This window comes from Notolepis coatsorum (genome assembly GCF_963971535.1).
Source record: "Notolepis coatsorum genome assembly, chromosome: 14".
In the NCBI taxonomy this organism is placed as follows: Eukaryota; Metazoa; Chordata; class Actinopteri; order Aulopiformes; family Paralepididae; genus Notolepis; species Notolepis coatsorum.
In genome coordinates, this window is record NC_140178.1 from 30027394 (window position 1) to 30046099 (window position 18706).

At 40.7% G+C, this 18706-nt stretch overlaps 1 protein-coding gene across 2 annotated transcripts; it reads right to left on the reverse strand.

The window, feature by feature from the left end:
• Positions 1 to 381: 381 nt before the first annotated feature.
• emc10 (ER membrane protein complex subunit 10) lies at positions 382 to 18491 on the reverse strand. 2 transcript variants are annotated; one of them, XM_084329409.1, is made up of 8 exons: positions 18372 to 18491; positions 18104 to 18170; positions 17502 to 17614; positions 11547 to 11660; positions 7592 to 7776; positions 6661 to 6754; positions 1431 to 1528; positions 382 to 728 (listed from the first exon to the last, which is right to left on the reverse strand). In XM_084329409.1, exons 1-7 carry the CDS (start codon positions 18462 to 18464, stop codon positions 1442 to 1444), a joined length of 753 nt encoding a protein of 250 aa, XP_084185535.1. In that variant the 5' UTR covers positions 18465 to 18491; the 3' UTR covers positions 382 to 728; positions 1431 to 1441. The 2 variants fall into 2 exon arrangements, with proteins under 2 accessions (XP_084185535.1, XP_084185534.1); XM_084329408.1 differs by lacking the exon at positions 1431 to 1528.
• Positions 18492 to 18706: the final 215 nt, after the last annotated feature.

The window sequence follows — 18706 nt, forward strand, 5'->3', positions numbered from 1 at the left end:
TCAAGTCCATTGTGGTGGTGTGTACAGAACCAAAATTGTGTCAATGTCCAAATAGTGTATATGGACCCGACTGTATGTCTGCCCTGGTCAATAAATAAAACCCACCAACACTTCAGTGTAAATTCAGTTGTTACTACATGAAATTCCACACTCTGATTGTGATAATTTTCCACAATGTAGTTGAACTACTTATTCAAAGTAGTTTTAACTTTCTTTTAGAGAAGTTAAGATGTAGTTTAACTACTTTTCATTGTGAAGTAGCTAGTTTTGTAAATTACTATTTTAGAACATGCACGGTAAAGCTAGGCAGCAGCATAAGCTTTTACTGAATGTGATAATCAGTAGTTATTATAAACGTTACGCAGTAAGAAAAAAGGCAGGTAGTAATAAATACTTTATTTCTCCATCAGTATTAAAAATGCAGTCCTTTGACACAAGCTCTGAAGGGCACACTATCTGTCCATCTATACAACACAAGTCTAATTGGTGTGAGTGCAATTAATTTCTTGAATATAATTATGTACAGCAATTGGAAACTGTTCAAAGGAAACAATGTTCTTAACAAATGACTGTTAACAAAATAAAAATAAAGAAAATAATAAATGTTAATGGCATGGTGATCACCGGCCCGCTCCATTGCCGCCTCCTCCTCCACCGGCTCCACCCCCAGACTGATCCTGAGCGCCAGACATCATCAGGAAGAGAACGAGAGGCACTATGTACATCCACTAGAGATAGAGATAGAGAGAGAGATAGAGAGAGAAGAACGAGAGAGAAGGAGCCATGGGTTATTTAACAAAGTAAAGTACTTCTTTTGAAAGTTCTGCTCGATTTCCAGATGTCTACTGAACTGTGATCACTGAGCCGTCTTCGCCAACAGTTCGACGTCATTCTTTTATCCCAGATTAAGTCCCAACTTATTGTCCGAACGACGGAAGAGGAAGAAGGAGGGCGGATGGGTGAGAGATGGTTGAACAGCAAAGCAAAACTCTTCTCAGGGCCAACGCCAAACACTGGGAGGTGGTATGTTTTTTTGATGTGTTATAAAATTTATTTATTGTGCGTCTCGGTCAGTCGTCGAGCTTTCGAGTACAGTGTGAAACTACATGCAGTATTATAATACAGGACCCCCTCAAAAACCAGATGCTACATCTCAAGGGATTGTATCCTGCTAATGAAATTAATACAATTTCCACTCATTTCAAACCAACCAAATGGGAAGATTCAGGGTGAAAATGTCTTTGGCGTTGACTCTCCGAAGGTAGACAGGGGGGGGGGGGGGAGAGGGGGAAAACGAGGGACAAATTGTGGTTATTTCAGTTAGTCAGACTGCTAAGGAGTTACACACATAGACTTGCTGGAAGAAAGGAGAGACAGGCAGCCCAGACAGAGTCGTGAGTTGCTGAATGAGCCAAAAGTGAGAACAGTACTTGAATGGGAATCAGCTCTGCTCTCTGTCTCCCCCTGCTGAGGGTTGTGCCGAACTGGTGGCCATGAGGAAGATGGCCCCTCCCAGAATCAAATACCACTGGAACACAGCACAGCACCAAAACAATGTCACAGAACACAGCACAGCACAGCACAGCACAGCACAGCACAGCATAGGGTCAATACAATGCACTGAACACAGTACAGTACAACACAGCACAGGACAGGGTCAATACATGGCACTGAACACAGCACAGTACAGCACAGGGTCAATACAATGCACTGAACACAGTACAGTACAGCACAGGGTCAATACATGGCACGGGTGGAACGGTTCACAATCTACAGTTCGGTTCGCATCATGGTTTTCGGTTCGGTTCAGTATACGTTGTTTTTTTATTAAAAAAAAAAAAGGTACTCCAAAAATACCATACATCAGCATAAGATATATAGCCTAAAAATAATCCAACTTTCAGTTATTCTCAAGGACGTAGTCATGCAAAAACTGAAAGAATGAGGCAGTTTGACATCAGGCATATTATTTTGACAGTGACGGTTAGAGCTAGGAGAGAGGGGAGGCATTGCTGATTTAAACATGCTTCTCATTTATTTGGTAAAAAAAAGGTTTACCTTTAACACTTTGAGTGCCAGCCACGGCATATGTCGTTATTTCATGCCAACCGTTGAGTGCCAAAAACGAGATATGTAGTTTTTAATCGTTATTTTTTTTATTAGCGATTTCCATTCATATTTCATCAATCTAGCCTCACGTTACCACTGGGACTGGCTTTGAGCTCGAACAGGGAAAATACCACCCACTATCGTCTCTCCGGATGGTATTGCACCCTTTGGATTGGACTGAATGAAATGGATGGTAAAAAAAGACTCCGGAATCCACATTTTACTTCTCAGGCATGTAACCGGAGACAATCCCAGTCATTGCCGAGCCGCAGAACAGCGTGGAATAGGTGTTCCCAGTACCCAGCGTTGGATCAATAAACGCGATCGATATTTGGAATGGCGATCAGGAATTGGAATAATCTTTTTGGAGAACATCTGATCTGAGGTAAGGAATCTATTTTACCAGTCTTGGGATAATCAGAGCTATTTTCACCTATATATCAGCATGTGCCATATGTGTGTGTGTGGCTGTGAGTGTGTGTGTGCTGATCTGGAAATAAGATAAATCGATTTTTCAGCCCGCTTCTATAGCGTGCATAAGTACACATATACTATCGATAATCTAGCGTTTATTTGAAAACGATTCATAAATAGGCCGAAAAATGACAACGTGTTTAAAGGGCGATTCATGTGGAATCTTTATTTTTTTCTGAACGTTTAAAAATGGTATAAACGGAAATTAACAGATTAAAAAACAATCAGTTTCGACAATGTTGATTGCAAACAAGTAATTGATAAGCGACGGTCGTATTAGACACATAGCCATAATTTAAGATATAGTTTATGCGTTCACAAATGTGATCGCTCTGTCATTGAATAGAGCGTTGGCACTCAACAGGGTATCTAGGACACCCCCTGCTGGCACGGAAAGTGTTAATAATGTTGGCACACAAAGACCGAACTGACTGAAAAATATAGGCAAAGTATTAACTTAGTGCAAACAAACTAAATAATTAAACCTTTCTATTTTTGTGGCCACATTATAGACAAAGGCCATCAACAAAGTATGCATAAAGTATGCATATGCATATGCTCAACCAGCAGTAGACTTTCTTATCAAAAAGGAAAAGTCACTGTTATTTAAAATAAAGAAAATCACGTGTACTAAACATATTTACTTTTTAATTGCATGAAACATTATGAAGTATTCTCTTATGCCGCTTTTCACTGCATGGTACCTAATCGACTCGCTTTAGTTTTTTGAGAGTCTTGGTAGCCGTATTTGAAGTGACGTCACACGAGGAAGTAAAAGTCAACAGTAACACGGCTTTGGAACCTGGAGAAGCCTATGATGATGTAATATAAACGAACAGCCAATAAACGTGAAGTTATCTTTGAACCTCTGTTGTCAAGCCTCGTCAATATACCCCCCCCCCTTCCCCACTAATAGAACTGGTGTCGTGGAGTCACTTGGCTGTGAACGTTTCCACGATTCGCTCGCGGCTAGTGCTAGTTAGCTTAGCTCGCGGCTAACGTAACGTTAGCCTAGCTCGCCGCTGACGCATCCCGATAACCCAACAATACACACATGCCCCGAACCGTGGAGGTCGTACCGAATGGTGTACGGTTCGAATGCGTACCGTTCCACCCCTACTGAACACAGTACAGTACAGCACTGGGTCAATACAATGCACTGAACACAGTACAGTACAGGACAGGGTCAATACAATGCACTGAACACAGTACGGTACAGGGTCAAAACAATGCACTGAACAGTGAACACAGTACAGTACAGCACTGGGTCAATACAATGCACTGAACACAGTACGGTACAGGACAGGGTCAAAACAATGCACTGAACACAGTACGGTACAGCACAGGGTCAATACATGACACTGAACACAGTACACCACTGGGTCAATACATGGCACTGAACACAGTACAGCACTGGGTCAATATACATGGCGATGGCACTGAACACAGTACAGTACAGGACTGGGTCAATACATGGCACTGAACACAGTACAGCACTGGGTCAATACATGGCACTGAACACAGTACAGTACAACACAGCTCAGGACAGGGTGGTCAATACATGGCACTGAACACAGTACAGTACTGGGTCAATATACATGGCGATGACACTGAACATCACTGGATGGCACTGAACACAGTACAGTACAGCACTGGGTCAATACATGGCACTGAACACAGCACAGTACAGCACTGGGTCAATACATGGCACTGAACACAGTACAGTACAACACAGCACAGGGTCAATACATGGCACTGAACACAGCACAGTACAGCACTGGGTCAATACAATGCACTGAACACAGCACAGTACAGCACTGGGTCAATACAATGCACTGAACACAGTACAGTACAGCACTGGGTCAATACATGGCACTGAACACAGCACAGGGTCAATACATGGCAGTGACTGACCACACAGCACAATATAGCACAGCAGCACACGGACAGCACCAGACCAGGATTAAAGTGTATGCAAGAGTTCAGCGAGCCTAGCAAAATTAGGACATGAGACCAGACCCTCCTTAGGAGTAATGGAAAATACTTTACATGGACATAATGACTTATCGAAAGCAACCATAGACTTCAGTTCACATGCCAACTGAAGTAAATAAATGTACATTTATTTTTGATAATTCAATAATGAATGATGAAAATTGAAGGGATTTATTTGCGCTGTAAGGTGATTCAAATATCAGAGTTTGAACCCTTGAGTGATACTGTATAAGTAAGCACTAGTGCAGGCCAACAGCACAGAGCAATGGCCTAGCATACAGCCACCACCCATCATGTCTGTTACGCTCAACGGTTGTCTCATTAGGCCTAAAAGAACAAATGGTTTGGTTCCGGTTGCCGACCGACCCTGCCGATTTAGGTGTGACCCAATTAATTTTATGAGTTAAAAAAGAAATATTAAAAACTAAAAAGAAATTCAAAAATTCATACAAATCTTAGTCAAACCTTTAGTATTATGGATATTAAACATGCTGGCAGAATACATGCATCCATGTTGTTGTGAACATTTTAATTAAATAAAGAAATTCCCTATCCATAGTCGCCATGGTAAAAAATAAAATAAAATAAAATCCCTACCTACCCATGGCCTTAACTGACAACCAACAGGAACCAAACAATATTTTATTTCATGCCTTACCACCATCCCTTAGTGTAAAGCAACTTTGAGTTATAGAAAGGTGCTATAAGATATTCCTTTATTGATCCCCTTGGGGAAATCTATTTATTATTATTATTAGTAGTAGCATGGGAATATAGAACATTAGAACAGGGTCCTAACCACCGACGGTATACCTTCAAACAGTGACCCAGAGTCAAACAGTCAAACAGTAAGAGACTCCAATAGACTGTAGAGACAACAAGCATGAAACCGCCCAGACCCCCTTAGTACAGGTTCAGAGAGCCCAGGCTGTTCATGTAAACAACTGTTCACTCACAATGTAAGCTAGTGCCCCTCACTGGCTCATCGATTCCTTTTACAAACACAGACTGGGAAATACACAAAAGGTACTTGCTATACAGTTGAAGAAACATGAGCGGATTCTCACCGTAAATCACTGACGCACCGAAATAACAGAGGAGTAGTTGAAGCTGCCTCTGGCAATGCACAGAGTGCTTTTTAGCAGCTGGGGGGGGGGGGGGGGGGTAGCTTTATATCTTGCAAATGCATTCAAAGGATTATTTAGGGAGATGCAGAGAAAGGCATTGCTTAGTCTGACCTTTTTCCACACTCCGTTAGCGCTGTGCCAGAGCGGGAGAAAGTCACTACTGCGCATGCGTTCTGACTAAATGTCCCTGCCAGATCGTCCGTGACTGAGTTGAGTGAGTGACCACAATTTGCCTCGCATAGCCCACGGGAGAAAGGACCATTTCAGAACAGAAGCGTATCGGAGAAGAGACATGCTTTAAAAATTAAATGGCCCAGGGCTACTGGTGTTTTTTTACTGTATTATTTCTCTTCATTGTACCTCAGTTGTACTTCTATACATTATATTAGCGATAGCATTTTCCAGTGCACTGTGTTATAATTAAGTAGCTTTCCAGTGCACGGCCTCTGTGTTATAACCAAGTAATTTTCCAGTGCACAGCCTTGTGTTATAATAATTAAGTAATTTTCAAGTGCACAGCCTTGTGTTATAATAATTAAGTAATTGTCCAGTGCACAGACTTGTGTTATAATAACCAAGTAATTTTCCAATGCACAGCTTCGTGTTATAACCAAGTAATTTTCCAATGCACAGCCATGTGTTAACTAAGTAATTTTCCAGTGCATGGCCTTGTGTTATAATAACCAAGTAATTTTCCAATGCACAGCTTCGTGTTATAACCAAGTAATTTTCCAATGCACAGCCATGTGTTAACTAAGTAATTTTCCAGTGCATGGCCTTGGGTTATAACTAAGTAATTTTCCAGTGCACGGCCTTGTGTTATAACTAAGTAATTTGCTGCTGGCATCATAGCATTAATTTTGTTATGGGGGGGGGGCATACAATTAAATAAAAGCAACAACAAAACAAAGCAGAGATTCTAGAAAGATTGTATTGTGTTTGTAATGTTACTTACATATTTAGCAAAGAAGCCTTTCTGCTCTTGTGGGTTCTTCCCTTTTTTCTCGATTTCTTGTTCCATGCGCTCAATAAACAGAGCAGTCTCTGGTCTGTGGGAGAGACGAATACTATTATTACACAGCCACGCAGACAAAGACGTATCCCCAAGGGAGAAGGCGCATGGGGCTTTGTTCTATATTATGGGGGAGATGGCAGTACCGCTAAACCAGGACAAATAACCAAGTGAAGAGGAAGAATCAAACCAACATTTGGAGGTAATCACTGATGTAGAAAAGGCACTTGCAGATGGGACTGATACCATCATAATGTGCATATCGATGGCCGAAAAGCAAAACCTCCTATATGCATAAAAAAAAGTGGGGCAAAACCTCCTATCTGCACTTTGCGAGGCACCAATATCTGGTCTGTATTGTTAACACATAATATAGTCCAAAAACAGAGTATCTTCGGAGAATTCAAAGCCATTTTAAAATCCTACGAACTCAGTTCCCTTGGTCAGTGCAACTGTGTTTGATCATTTGCCTGTTTGATAACTTGCCTGAAATTGGAGCTTGATGTAAATGTTTTATCTGTATTTTATTGTGATGTTCTTTTTTATGTTGAAACTTTCTGCTGCCTTGCTTGGCCAGATCGCTCTTGAAAAAGAGATTTTAATCTCAATGATGCTTATCTGGTTAAATAAAGGATTTGATTGATTGATTGATCTTGATCTGCCAATGTTGTGCTCATTTTATGCTTTTTTTTATTTTATTTTTTTTTTTACTGCTGTGAAGCAATTGAGCTGCAATTCCTGTATGAAAAGTGCTATACAAATAACGTTTATTATTATTATTATCATCCTTAGAAAATAGCATTCTGCTATTTAAAATGTTGCTCTTCGGCCATCGATTTGTAAAGATGTATCAACACATAATATAGTGACTGACCCAGGTGCGTTGACGGGCCCCAGGATGCTCAGCGTGGTGTTGAAAGCCTCCAGGTCGACCTCATCCTCAACCTCGTTCCCCCTACATGCCCCTGGTAACGTCACTATGGAAACGCCAATGAGGTAACCGGAGACGTCTGTGTGGAGGGTGATGACATCACTGAGGTGCGACTCGACCATGGCACACTAGAGGACGGAGAAGAATAGAGGGGTTGACACACAGAACAATAGTCAAGAGCAAGAAGGAGATTCCACCTTGTTGACCCGGATGAAGTTGCAGAGTCAGGGGTCACCAGAGTATACTATAAACGGTCTGTGTTCCAGGGGTAGGGTTGGGTACTTTTAAGGGTACCGAGTACCAAATTACATCGGTACTACGGAGTACCGATTCACGCTAGATCAATCGGTACCAAATTTGGGTACCATGTTTAGTATAAGAGTGTAATATACTAGACAAGAGGGAGCCTTTTCCACAAATATATATTACTGTCTTGGGTCTTTGGAAAGACCAGACGAGGTCAGAGGAGTTTGATAATATTTCCAGAGGATGGCCAGATAATGTTGATACAAATTTTATCATGCGATTTATTTTGTGTGGTGTATTACAATGAATAACAAAATGTTCTAAATAAATAACTATTTATTATTATTATACTGCCCCCCTGTGGGTCAAGTTTAAGCAGGCTAGCTTTCATAAGCTCCAGGTTGCTTACAATGATTGCCTGAGGATTCTGCTGAGGAAGCCTAGGTGCTGCAGCGCCAGCTAAATGTTATGTGGTGCTGGAGTTACCGGTAACTCCTTTCATCTCTGCTGAGACACCCGATGTACAAATGTATCTGTCGTCTGAATGTGTCTCAGAATAGGATCATCCTGTTGCTGACTCAACCTACTCTCAGTGAGATCAAGTTCCAGTCCTGTATCTGGAGTGCTCTGTTGTAGAGCTGCTATTGGTTTATGTTTTTATTTATTGTGATGTAATTTGTTGATTATGTTTGTGTGTTTTTTACTCTGTGGACCCTGTGTCTGTTAATAAAGATGATTGAATGTTGAAATTGACAAGTTTGGACTTTTTTTACAAATGTGAGCACCGAAAAAAGGTACCGACGGGTACAGATACCGAATTCCAGGAACTCATACTGGTACCGGTATCAGTTAAAATGTGAACGGTACCCAACCCTATCCAGGGGTATTCCCTACCTTGCAGAAATATAATGAAATATGCTGTACGGCTGGGTGATATGGCCAAAATATCATATCACAATCACTTGTGATATGATCAGTTTTCATGGTTTTCCAACACAAATTACAATGTGATATGACACCCTTTTATGTTCTTATCTTGTAATGCAATTGTCATGGTGCCATTTCATTCTAAATTGTTTTTCTTTTTTTTTTTAATACTGCTGCAAGGAACATTTTCTTTTATTAACTTAAACATATACCGGTATATCACATATAATATATACATATATATATATATTAAACTAGATAAGACTCGTGCACATCTGGTTGGACCCCGACTGGAGGTGCAGGTCAGCGCAAGAGAGATAAATAAACTAAAAGGAGAAAACCTTCAAGGGAAAGAAGGGACCGCACACTCCACAGGACTCGTTTTTGCTTATTTATTGTTGCACAACGCATTGCATAGCACCTGAGGAAGCGATAGCGAAACGCGTTGTGCAACAATAAATAAGCAAAAACGAGTCCTGTGGAGTGTGCGGTCCCTTCTTTCCCTTGAAGGTTTATATATATATATATATATATATATATATATATATATATATATATATATATTTGTTTAATTATATGTACCATATATATCATGGATGACGGTATAGTAAAAATCCATACCTTACGGATCCAGGACGGTATACCTTCATATTCGGTATACTGTACCTCCCAGACCTACTGAATATATCATTTTAAATAGAGCAATCATGGAGCCTAATAAGTATATGTATATCATTATCATTTTATACCCAACATTAACATTATTCCTTACTGGCCACTGGGTAAAACATTTCCACTGTCCCCAAAGAAAAAACAAACACAAAAAACGAATTCTGTGAAATAATTTCCTCTCTGTGCGTCGAGTCATCATTTTAGGCAAATGTGAGCGAAACGATGACAACTTTGAAGCAAGTCGAGCGCTGGCCAACCGGGCGGCAGACCCTGGCTTATAGATCTCAAGAGGTTCATTGTCATCTCCTCACCCCCTATACCAACGCTTTTTTGGTCGCAGCCCCTGACCTCTGGAACAGCATCCCCATGTCCATTAAATCTGCCCCCTCCATCGAGTCTTTTAAATCTAAACTCAAAACCCACCTGTTGTGAAGGATCAGATTAAACCGAATATATATATTTATTTATGGATATATATTTAATAGTATTTGTATATCGTTTGATATCCCTTGTATATTCCTTGTACATATACACTGAATATCCCTTTGGTCTACTAACAGCCCATAATAGTTTCATTCTCTCATTGGACAAGAACTTGGCGCCAGCAGCCAAGCCCCTTGGTTCAAGTTCAATCGTGCCGACGAACATGTCGTTACTAGCCCCGGTTCCGCGTAGGAATACGTCTGCCGAAATACGAATGGTACTATTTGTTCACAGCGCATATATATATGGCGCAAGTAAAGTAGAACTTCCCTTAGCCCTTAGTTCTTTACCCTCCAACCTAGTGGCAAGACGTTAAGCCTCACCCACGATACACGTGTGGTGCAGTATGGTCAACTTGGCCTCAGAATGGCATTGAGACATCGTGTGGATTAATAGTTGAATTGTCATAGTTTGGCACTATACCGTCGAGTGGGACGTATTTCTATTAAGTTAATAATAGTCTATTATGTATGGTGCATCGTTCGATTAGAGTTATAAAGTGAGCAGTACCCCCATCGTTTTCCTCGCGTTATCTAGAGTCTTAACCAGGCTGGGCAGACCACGTGTGGTGCTTTCATCCGAGGAGTTCTGGGCAAGGACGAGTGGACCTGCACATTGGATTACCTTACCCGGACGACGGCGAGCCCTACACGGCTTGGATTATCTACTTGCTTTGGGTGCTTTGATTATGCCATGGATAACAGCCAACACTGGTAAGTGTTGGAACTACCCCCGAGAGGAGTCCAGGTGAGACGGCGCTCTAACCCGAGTGAGGTCGCCTCACGTCTCTTCGTTGTGGACCGGCAGCTACCGTCTACAAGAGGGCCCAACTGTATTAATCTGTGGACCAAGGTTCTGTGGGCACCGTGTTCAGCACTCTGAATTCTCCCAAGAAATCGTTGGCCAGATGGGATATCGCCAGCGGCTCTCCTAACCCCCCCCCCCCCCCCCCCTACTGACTTACAACCAGCGGGACCCCCTTTAGTGTATCCAGCTATAATCATTAAGTACCATCGCTATAGTTCTCTAAGGAACCAGGTTGTATACTTGCTTCCTGCGTAACCAGAGATTGGACATTCAATGTTGATTTGCCTACGAATACTCATTTGCCTTACAAGTGCATTCAAATCATAAATGTCATTACGTGAACGTTGTATATACCCTTTGCTATATATTAAAGATTCGACGGATACATTTGTGTGGACTTGGTTTCATCAGGTGGGAAAGTGTTCATCATATCTATATCATGTACTGTGTGGCCAGTAGTTAAAGTACATAAAGCGGTAGTGGTTTAATGATACCATACTTATCAATACAGTCAGGGAATTGTACCCCTCAGTTACACCACCTATACGGCCTGGCCTTCCCTGACTCACTTTGACTCTTGCCTTGCTTGTTGACGTGTTGTTTTGTTTCCTTGTCTATCCGTTGGTTGTTTTTATTTTCTGTTTATTCTATACTTTTCTTTATTCTTAGCTATGGTTGACAAGTGTCATGTGACTCATGTCTAAATGTGCTATATAAATACATTTGATTGATTGTCTTCAGCAGAGTACGTGAAAACACATACCGCTCTGACGAAGGCTGTGAGGTGACCTTCCAGCTGGCGCTCCGTCTGCCTGTCGGTCTGCAGGAACACGCGGGGCACCCGGATCCTGTACAGGCCGTCCACCGCGGCGACCTCCTGCGGGGCCGTTCAGGCGCAGGGTGAAAACAGAAGGAAAGTTGAAGACATACTGTGCAGCTGTACTTCACAAACTAGATCTTAATATGATTAATGGCCACATCATCTGATTTCCCATATTAAGTGTGTTCCCGAATGCAATCACCCAAAATGACCTCTAGGTCTCTAGTCTATCAAAGACCAGTACAGATGAATGAATATCGCTATGCCCAGAGAAGTGTTTCTAATTTTAAAAGAGTCTTGGTTGACTAAGAGGTAGAAGCAGCAAATTTATCAAGAGCCAGGAGTCTCCTGTGTAGGTCAAATTATAGTCTACTTATAAACCTGCATATAACCCATATAACTCTGTACAATAGCATGTACTAGTACTAGTTACGCTGCTGGCCAGTACGACTACTACCATAATGGCTTTATACCTGTACAATAATATTACAACTCTGTACATACATCTGATTACCACTACATTATTAGAACTAATTTATATATTGTATACCAAGTTAATCACCTGTACATTGTATATCACTATTGCACGACTACTGCATGTTACATTTGCACAACCTCTTTGCGTTGTGCTGTATAATGATGACAATACATTTTTTATCTAATCTCAATAGGGCTCAGAGATCAATGTGCCAGTTTTGGGTGAGCCCCGAGTCTCTTCACCTGGCTCTCATATCAAGGGATGGAACTGAAGGAGTTCAGGCGCCAACCTGGAAGTGTGATGTGACTGCCTTCTCCAGTGGAGGAACCAGAGGAACTAGTACACTGTAAAGCTGTAAGCTCTGTAAAGACTACAGGGTGCCAGCCCTCTCTAGTACAGACTTCACCTTCCCCTCCTCTGACAACCCTTGTGGAGTGTGAATTGGTCTCAAAGGCCACATGCAATGACACAAATGCAACAGCTCCCAATAACCCTCACTCAAGTAATAGGGGAGGAAAATACAACTGGCCAAATCTCACGGTCATGCTACTTCCTGTTTGGTCAGGTTGTGCGTGTGTGTGTACGTGTGTGTGCTAGAGATGAAACGGTATGAATATTTCATATGATGCCATGATGATATAGTGAGCAAAATGATCATGGTTTCCGGTAGAGGTGTGAACATTTCTCGATTCTAAGAATAGAATAGAATAGATCTTTATTGTCATTGTTACAGTTGTTACAACGAAATTTAAATGCATCGCAATGCGGACGATTCAGCATCGATGCAGTGACAAAACATAATAGATTCCAGGGTCGAAATTAACGGGGGCTTGGGGCAATAATGCCCTCAAGAAAAGCCCCAGACAGTTTACTAATTATATTATATATAATTATATATATGCTCTACAGTGCGAGCATTTCCCTCATATTTGCCCCTAATAATATGTGTGTGTGCGAACCGGAAAAAGAATTTACTGTGTGCAAGACGAGTGAAGATTACAAAACAGCTCCGCTGTTAATAGTTCAGAAACTGGACTGAAATTCCGTTTTTGGGTGGAACGTTTGTTGCAAGGAGGGAGGTGGAGACCGCTGCGTGACACACAACACAGAGAAATATCCAAGCGTCTGGCTGCTTCGGTGCGTCGTTAACGTTAACGTCGGAAGAAATTCCGCACTAAGCCCTAAATTCAGAGCAGAGCAGTATCCTAATGACTTTTGCTTCAGTCGATAAGGTGTTTTGCAAATTCTGTCAACATGCCCCGTGGACTGGACCTGCAAAAACATGTGCGAAGATCACTTCAAAAGCCATGTCAGGAACAAGGACTCTGCTTCCCAAAACACACCAACTCTCTAACGATGATCTCTGGTGATCACAATAGATACAGCTAGAGGGTGAGGCTAATCACTGACACTATTGTGATTTAAATAGCTATGTAACGTTACAGTACATAGGACTATAGATGGAAATTATAGCTTCTTGCTAAATCTGGTGCACCCATCTATTAGCAAATGATTGTCAGTAGGCCTACACACTGTCCTTTATAAATGATTATGGAGACATTAACATTACGTTATCAAACATAGGGACGAAGACTGTAAAAAAAAAGTCAACAATGTTTTATAATCTTTGTTAATTTATCATAAAAATGCTGTGCCCCCAAAATACAAAAAAAGCCCCCAAAAATCAATTAAGGGGGGCAAAAAAAGCCATGGATTTTTTTTACATTTCTACCCCTGTAATAGATTATTAAAAAAAATGTAAATGTACAAAAAAACATTTTACTTTCTTGCTAGCTTTTATGTTCTTTTACAATGTAGCGCTTTGGGATTTGCTCCACAACTATAAAGCGCCCTACAAATCAAATATATTATTATTATTGTATTATTAAAGCTAGTGCTCTGGTCATGCACCCACTCAACTCATAGAAAATACAGCATCAGGCTATTCTAAAAGTATTGATTACTGATACTAATAAAAAGTATTGAACCATTTTTAATAGCTGGGTACCTTTCTAGTATCTGTATCATGCAACACTAGTAGACATTTATTTTGACATTCTAATTTAAGAACTTTCTAAATAAAAGTTAATTTATCTGACTGCTTGTATTAATTGATGAAAAAGGAGCCATGTGCAGTAATATAATTATAAAATTGAGGATGTAATATATTATTGAGCTGCATCGAGATGCAACGTAGAATCTAATCGAATCGTGGACAGCTGAATCGTAATCTAATTGTGAGGCCAGTGAAGATTCACAGCTCTAGTTTCCAGTATTATCGCTGTATTGTTAAAATGTGCTGAAAACGTTTTTTAGTGCCGATACACATTCAAATAATTTCACAAGTTGTATATTGAAAGTATTCACTGAGTATTCACAGTATTCCATCGCAGACATCTTCTTGATACATCGGGTGATTGTAATCAAACAGTTGATTGTCATTAAATGACAACCATGGCTGATGAGCTGAGATGTCAAAATACATCATGAGAATACTATGATTGTTCCATTATTCTTCACTCACTCACAGTGTGTTGCATTTGAGCATTTGCAATGAGCCTGTGCACAATTGACATACCGGTAAATACGGATGAGTCTCGAGAAGACCAATAGTGTTTCCCCTGTTGGAACACTCAACCAATTCGACAACTGCTTGATGAGCCAGAGCCACTTTATAAGAATACATAAATGGTTTGAATGCATACCGTATAGCAGTGGTTCTCAACTGGTCTAGCCTCGGGACCCAACATTTTCCTTAGTCATTAAGTCGCGACCCAACATTTTGAACCACTATGATTTATGTAAAAAAAAAAATATTTGCAGTAATACGCAATCTTTCAAAACATGAAATAAACACAAAAAAGTGCAACAAAAGTGCAACTATTGCTAAAAATCCAATGAAATAAAAGAATAAATAATATATGATTCTTAGCAGATTTCTTAGCTTAACATAACAGACCTAAGTTTGGGGGAACTAATGGGATAACTGGGGTTGCAACAAAAGTGCAACTAGGGCTAAAAACACAATGAAATTAAATAATAATAATAAATAATTATGCTTCTTAGCAGACTTCTTAGCTTAACATAACAGACCTAAGTTTGGGGGAACTAATGGGATAACTGGGGTTGCAACAAAAGTGCAACTAGGGCTAAAAACCCAATGAAATTAAATAATAATAATAAATAATTATGCTTCTTAGCAGACTTCTTAGCTTAACATAACAGACCTAAGTTTGGGGGAACTAATGGGATAACTGGGATTGCAAGAAAGGTGCAACTAGGGCTAAAAACCCAATGAAATTAAATAATAATAATAAATAATTATGCTTCTTAGCAGACTTCTTAGCTTAACATAACAGACCTAAGTTTGGGGGAACTAATGGGATAACTGGGATTGCAAGAAAAGTGCAACTAGGGCTAAAAACCCAATGAAATAAAATAATAATAAATAATATGCTTCTTAGCAGATTTCTTAGCTTAACATAACAGACCTACGTTTGGGGGAACTAATGGGATAACTGGGGTTGCAACAAAAGTGCAACTAAGGGCTAAAAACAATGAAATAAAATAATAATAATAATAAATAATATATCCTTCTTAGCAGACTTCTTAGCTTAACATGCAGGGAACTAATGGGATAACTGGGGTGATGGTAGACAAAGCAACTCTGAGGTCATGCTCAATGTCCAATCTGTTCCTCCGCTTTGTCTTCAGCTGGACCAGAGCTGAGAAGCCACTTTCACAAAGATAGGTAGTGAAAAAAAAAGTATAAAAAAAAAAAAAAAAAAAAAAAAAAAATTTTTTTTTTTTTACACACACTTCCGCGACCCACTCAAAATGACCCCGCGACCCACTTTTGGGTCGCGACCCACCAGTTGAGAAACACTGCCGTATAGGACATGTGTGTATTCCAGTTTATGTATATCCATACTTAGATGTGTAGACAGTGGTTAGTTCACTCACTGACTAGTGGCCAACTCATGGACTAACATTACTACTGGAGCTTGGCAAATGGCAATTCTATCCGTTCTTTCCAGACTCCCGACTTAAACGCTACCGACTGCTTGTCACTTTTCCCCCCGTCTCCTCTGATTCCTGGAGAATACAGTAGTTTGTCAAGACGTTTTTGGCGGGTGAGATTAACATACAGAATTTGATAACTCTCTTATTATTGCTCTTATCGTGTGCTTTCTGGTGTGATTAGCAGTGTTAGTAATTAGTAGACTGATAAGATTTGACGTGTTGCTCCCTTTCGCTGCGATTTTCTTTCCATGTGTTCTGGGTGGTCATCTTCTTTTAACCCCCCACAGCACTTTTACAAAAAACTAAATATGACCACACTTCACTAGTCCTTAACTAGTCTAGAAGGTTGAAAAATCTCTGGAGTGCGGCCATTGCCTTCCGCATTAGTTGTGTTGAAGTATAGCATGCCGGCGTCTCGTTAGGGAGACTATTGGCGAACTTTGGTGAATGCTGGACAGTTCTGTGACCTTTTCAAAGCAAGGTAAATCGAACATGGTTAGTGATAATTAAAAGTTGAAACAGCAATACTCACTGTATTTTTGAGTATTGTAATATATAGCACAAGCACAGTAATATAATTTGTACCGTGGTTTATAGAAAAACTGGCAAACGTTTCATCCCAAGTGTACGCCTATGAAGCCCCTAACAGACTAAGTCACTCCCAGTTTGCATGTAAGCTATGTGTATATGAAGGAGAGAGAGAGAATGCATGCACATGTGTTGATATGAGCTACAGTGGGTTTGGGGAGGGCCCATTCACTGAACCTCTTCAGAGGCCTGGCCATATCTTTGTTCAGGCTCTAGCTCTATTGACAAGCTTTGTATATACTATAACAAACAAATTATTGAAAGTTTGCATTGTGTTTTCGAAGGGATCAACAGAAAGCGTTGACAAAGGCGAGTGGGGTGAAAACACATGACAACCTGCTGCTGAAACAGTATAAAATTACACTTTTCTCTCCGAAATCTCCTTTCAAATCCTGTCACCACTGAGAGCTTTCCCAGAAAACCACAGAAGACAGCTTGGCTGAAGGATTTGAAAGGAGACTTCAGAGAGAAAGGTACATTTTATACTGTATTTCAGCAGCGGCTTGTGTTTTCACCCCACCGGCCTTTGTCGAGACACTTTCTGAGACACGAGACGCTTTCTGTTGTTCCCTTCAAAAACACAAGTTTTAGGACGAGTTTTGACCCATTTAGACCTAAAACGCCTGCTAATAATGCATTATATAGCCTGCATAATTTATACACACAAATGTGTTTCCCGGATTCAATGGGTTAACCAACGGAATCTGTGGCGGTTGTATATACAATATAGCTAGCACTAATCCAGGCTGAAACATACTAGCCATGGTGCATGTGGATTAATGAAACATCAAACCCGGATCATGTCCCACCTTCAGCTTGATCCTGTCCTCCTCTGACAGATGGCTGGGAGACAGCGCCACACTGGGCTCCCTCCCGGCCTTCAGCTGCAGCGCTCCACGCAACCGGAACTGGGCCACATCATCTGGGTTAGAGGAGACAAGAGAGATCGAATTCAGGAAAGACAATGAAAGTGTCCCACTAATAATAACTAGCAACACAACACTGACTGAGCTCCTTGGGTCAACCGTAGCGGTAGCAGAGAAGATGACTTCAATATTTGTAACCGTAACTATTAACAATATGTTGGGTGAAATGCTTATAGTTTAAAATGGTGTAGTTTGTCCTTATTGGAAGGGATCTCTCATTGAATTGCCTTTCTGAGGTTTCCATTTTTTTTTTCTGTGAAGGTTTTTTTTGTGGGGGAGTTTTTCTTAATTTCATTGAGGGTTAAGTCAGGGGGTATTGGTCCGTTGTGGGCCTGTGAAGCTCATTGACGTGTAATGTGATTTGGGGCTATATACAAATAAACTTGACTTGACATTTCCATAAAATTCACAAACCCTGGCTAACGTTATACGTTAGACATTAACACCATGAACAGAAACAGACAAAAAGGAGAGAATTTGCTCACCAATTTCAAAGGAGTGCTCAAGAGGGACTGAGAAACCACTGAATTCTGTGTCCAGTCCATCGCCAACCTAGGAACACAACAATACGAGTGTCTAGCAGGTCAGCTATATGGGTAGCCATTAGCGAATACTATTGATATTGAACGTTCCGTTGGCTAGCATGTTAACATTAGCAGCTGTTAGCTAACATTACGCACAGCCCAGGCTAATAACACTAACGCAAATGGCAACAACATACATGTTTGCTATATAAAATAAGCTTATATTTACCCGTCTGCCGTTGTTACAGCATGCAAAATTTGTGCATAGTAGAAGAATAACGGCAGCAAAAAATGAACATTTCAACGGTAACAGACGAGCCATTTTGGCATGAAAGGAGACCTACGGAAGGAAGGAAGGAAGTGACGGTGACATAGAACTTCCGGGTTGGATTTTTCGAAATAACAGTCTTGCACCCGCAGTACAATCTATGAGGGCCGACGTTCCACTCTACTGGTTAAAGTTGCTTACTCATGAGTAGTACGTTCGTTGATAAAGACAATTAATGTCCACAGCCGCTCCAGTGTAAAACAAAGATATCCAAATGGTTTATTTCTCTTCCACAG

Coding starts and splice junctions, on each gene's coding strand:
- emc10 (XM_084329408.1), bottom strand. CDS start 18,464: ATGGCTCGTCTGTTACCGTTGAAATGTTCATTTTTTGCTGCCGTTATT. Junction 18,171..18,371: donor GCTGTAACAACGGCAGACGG/GTAAATATAAGC, acceptor TTGTGTTCCTAG/GTTGGCGATGGACTGGACAC. Junction 11,661..17,501: donor AGGACAGGATCAAGCTGAAG/GTGGGACATGAT, acceptor ACGGCCCCGCAG/GAGGTCGCCGCGGTGGACGG.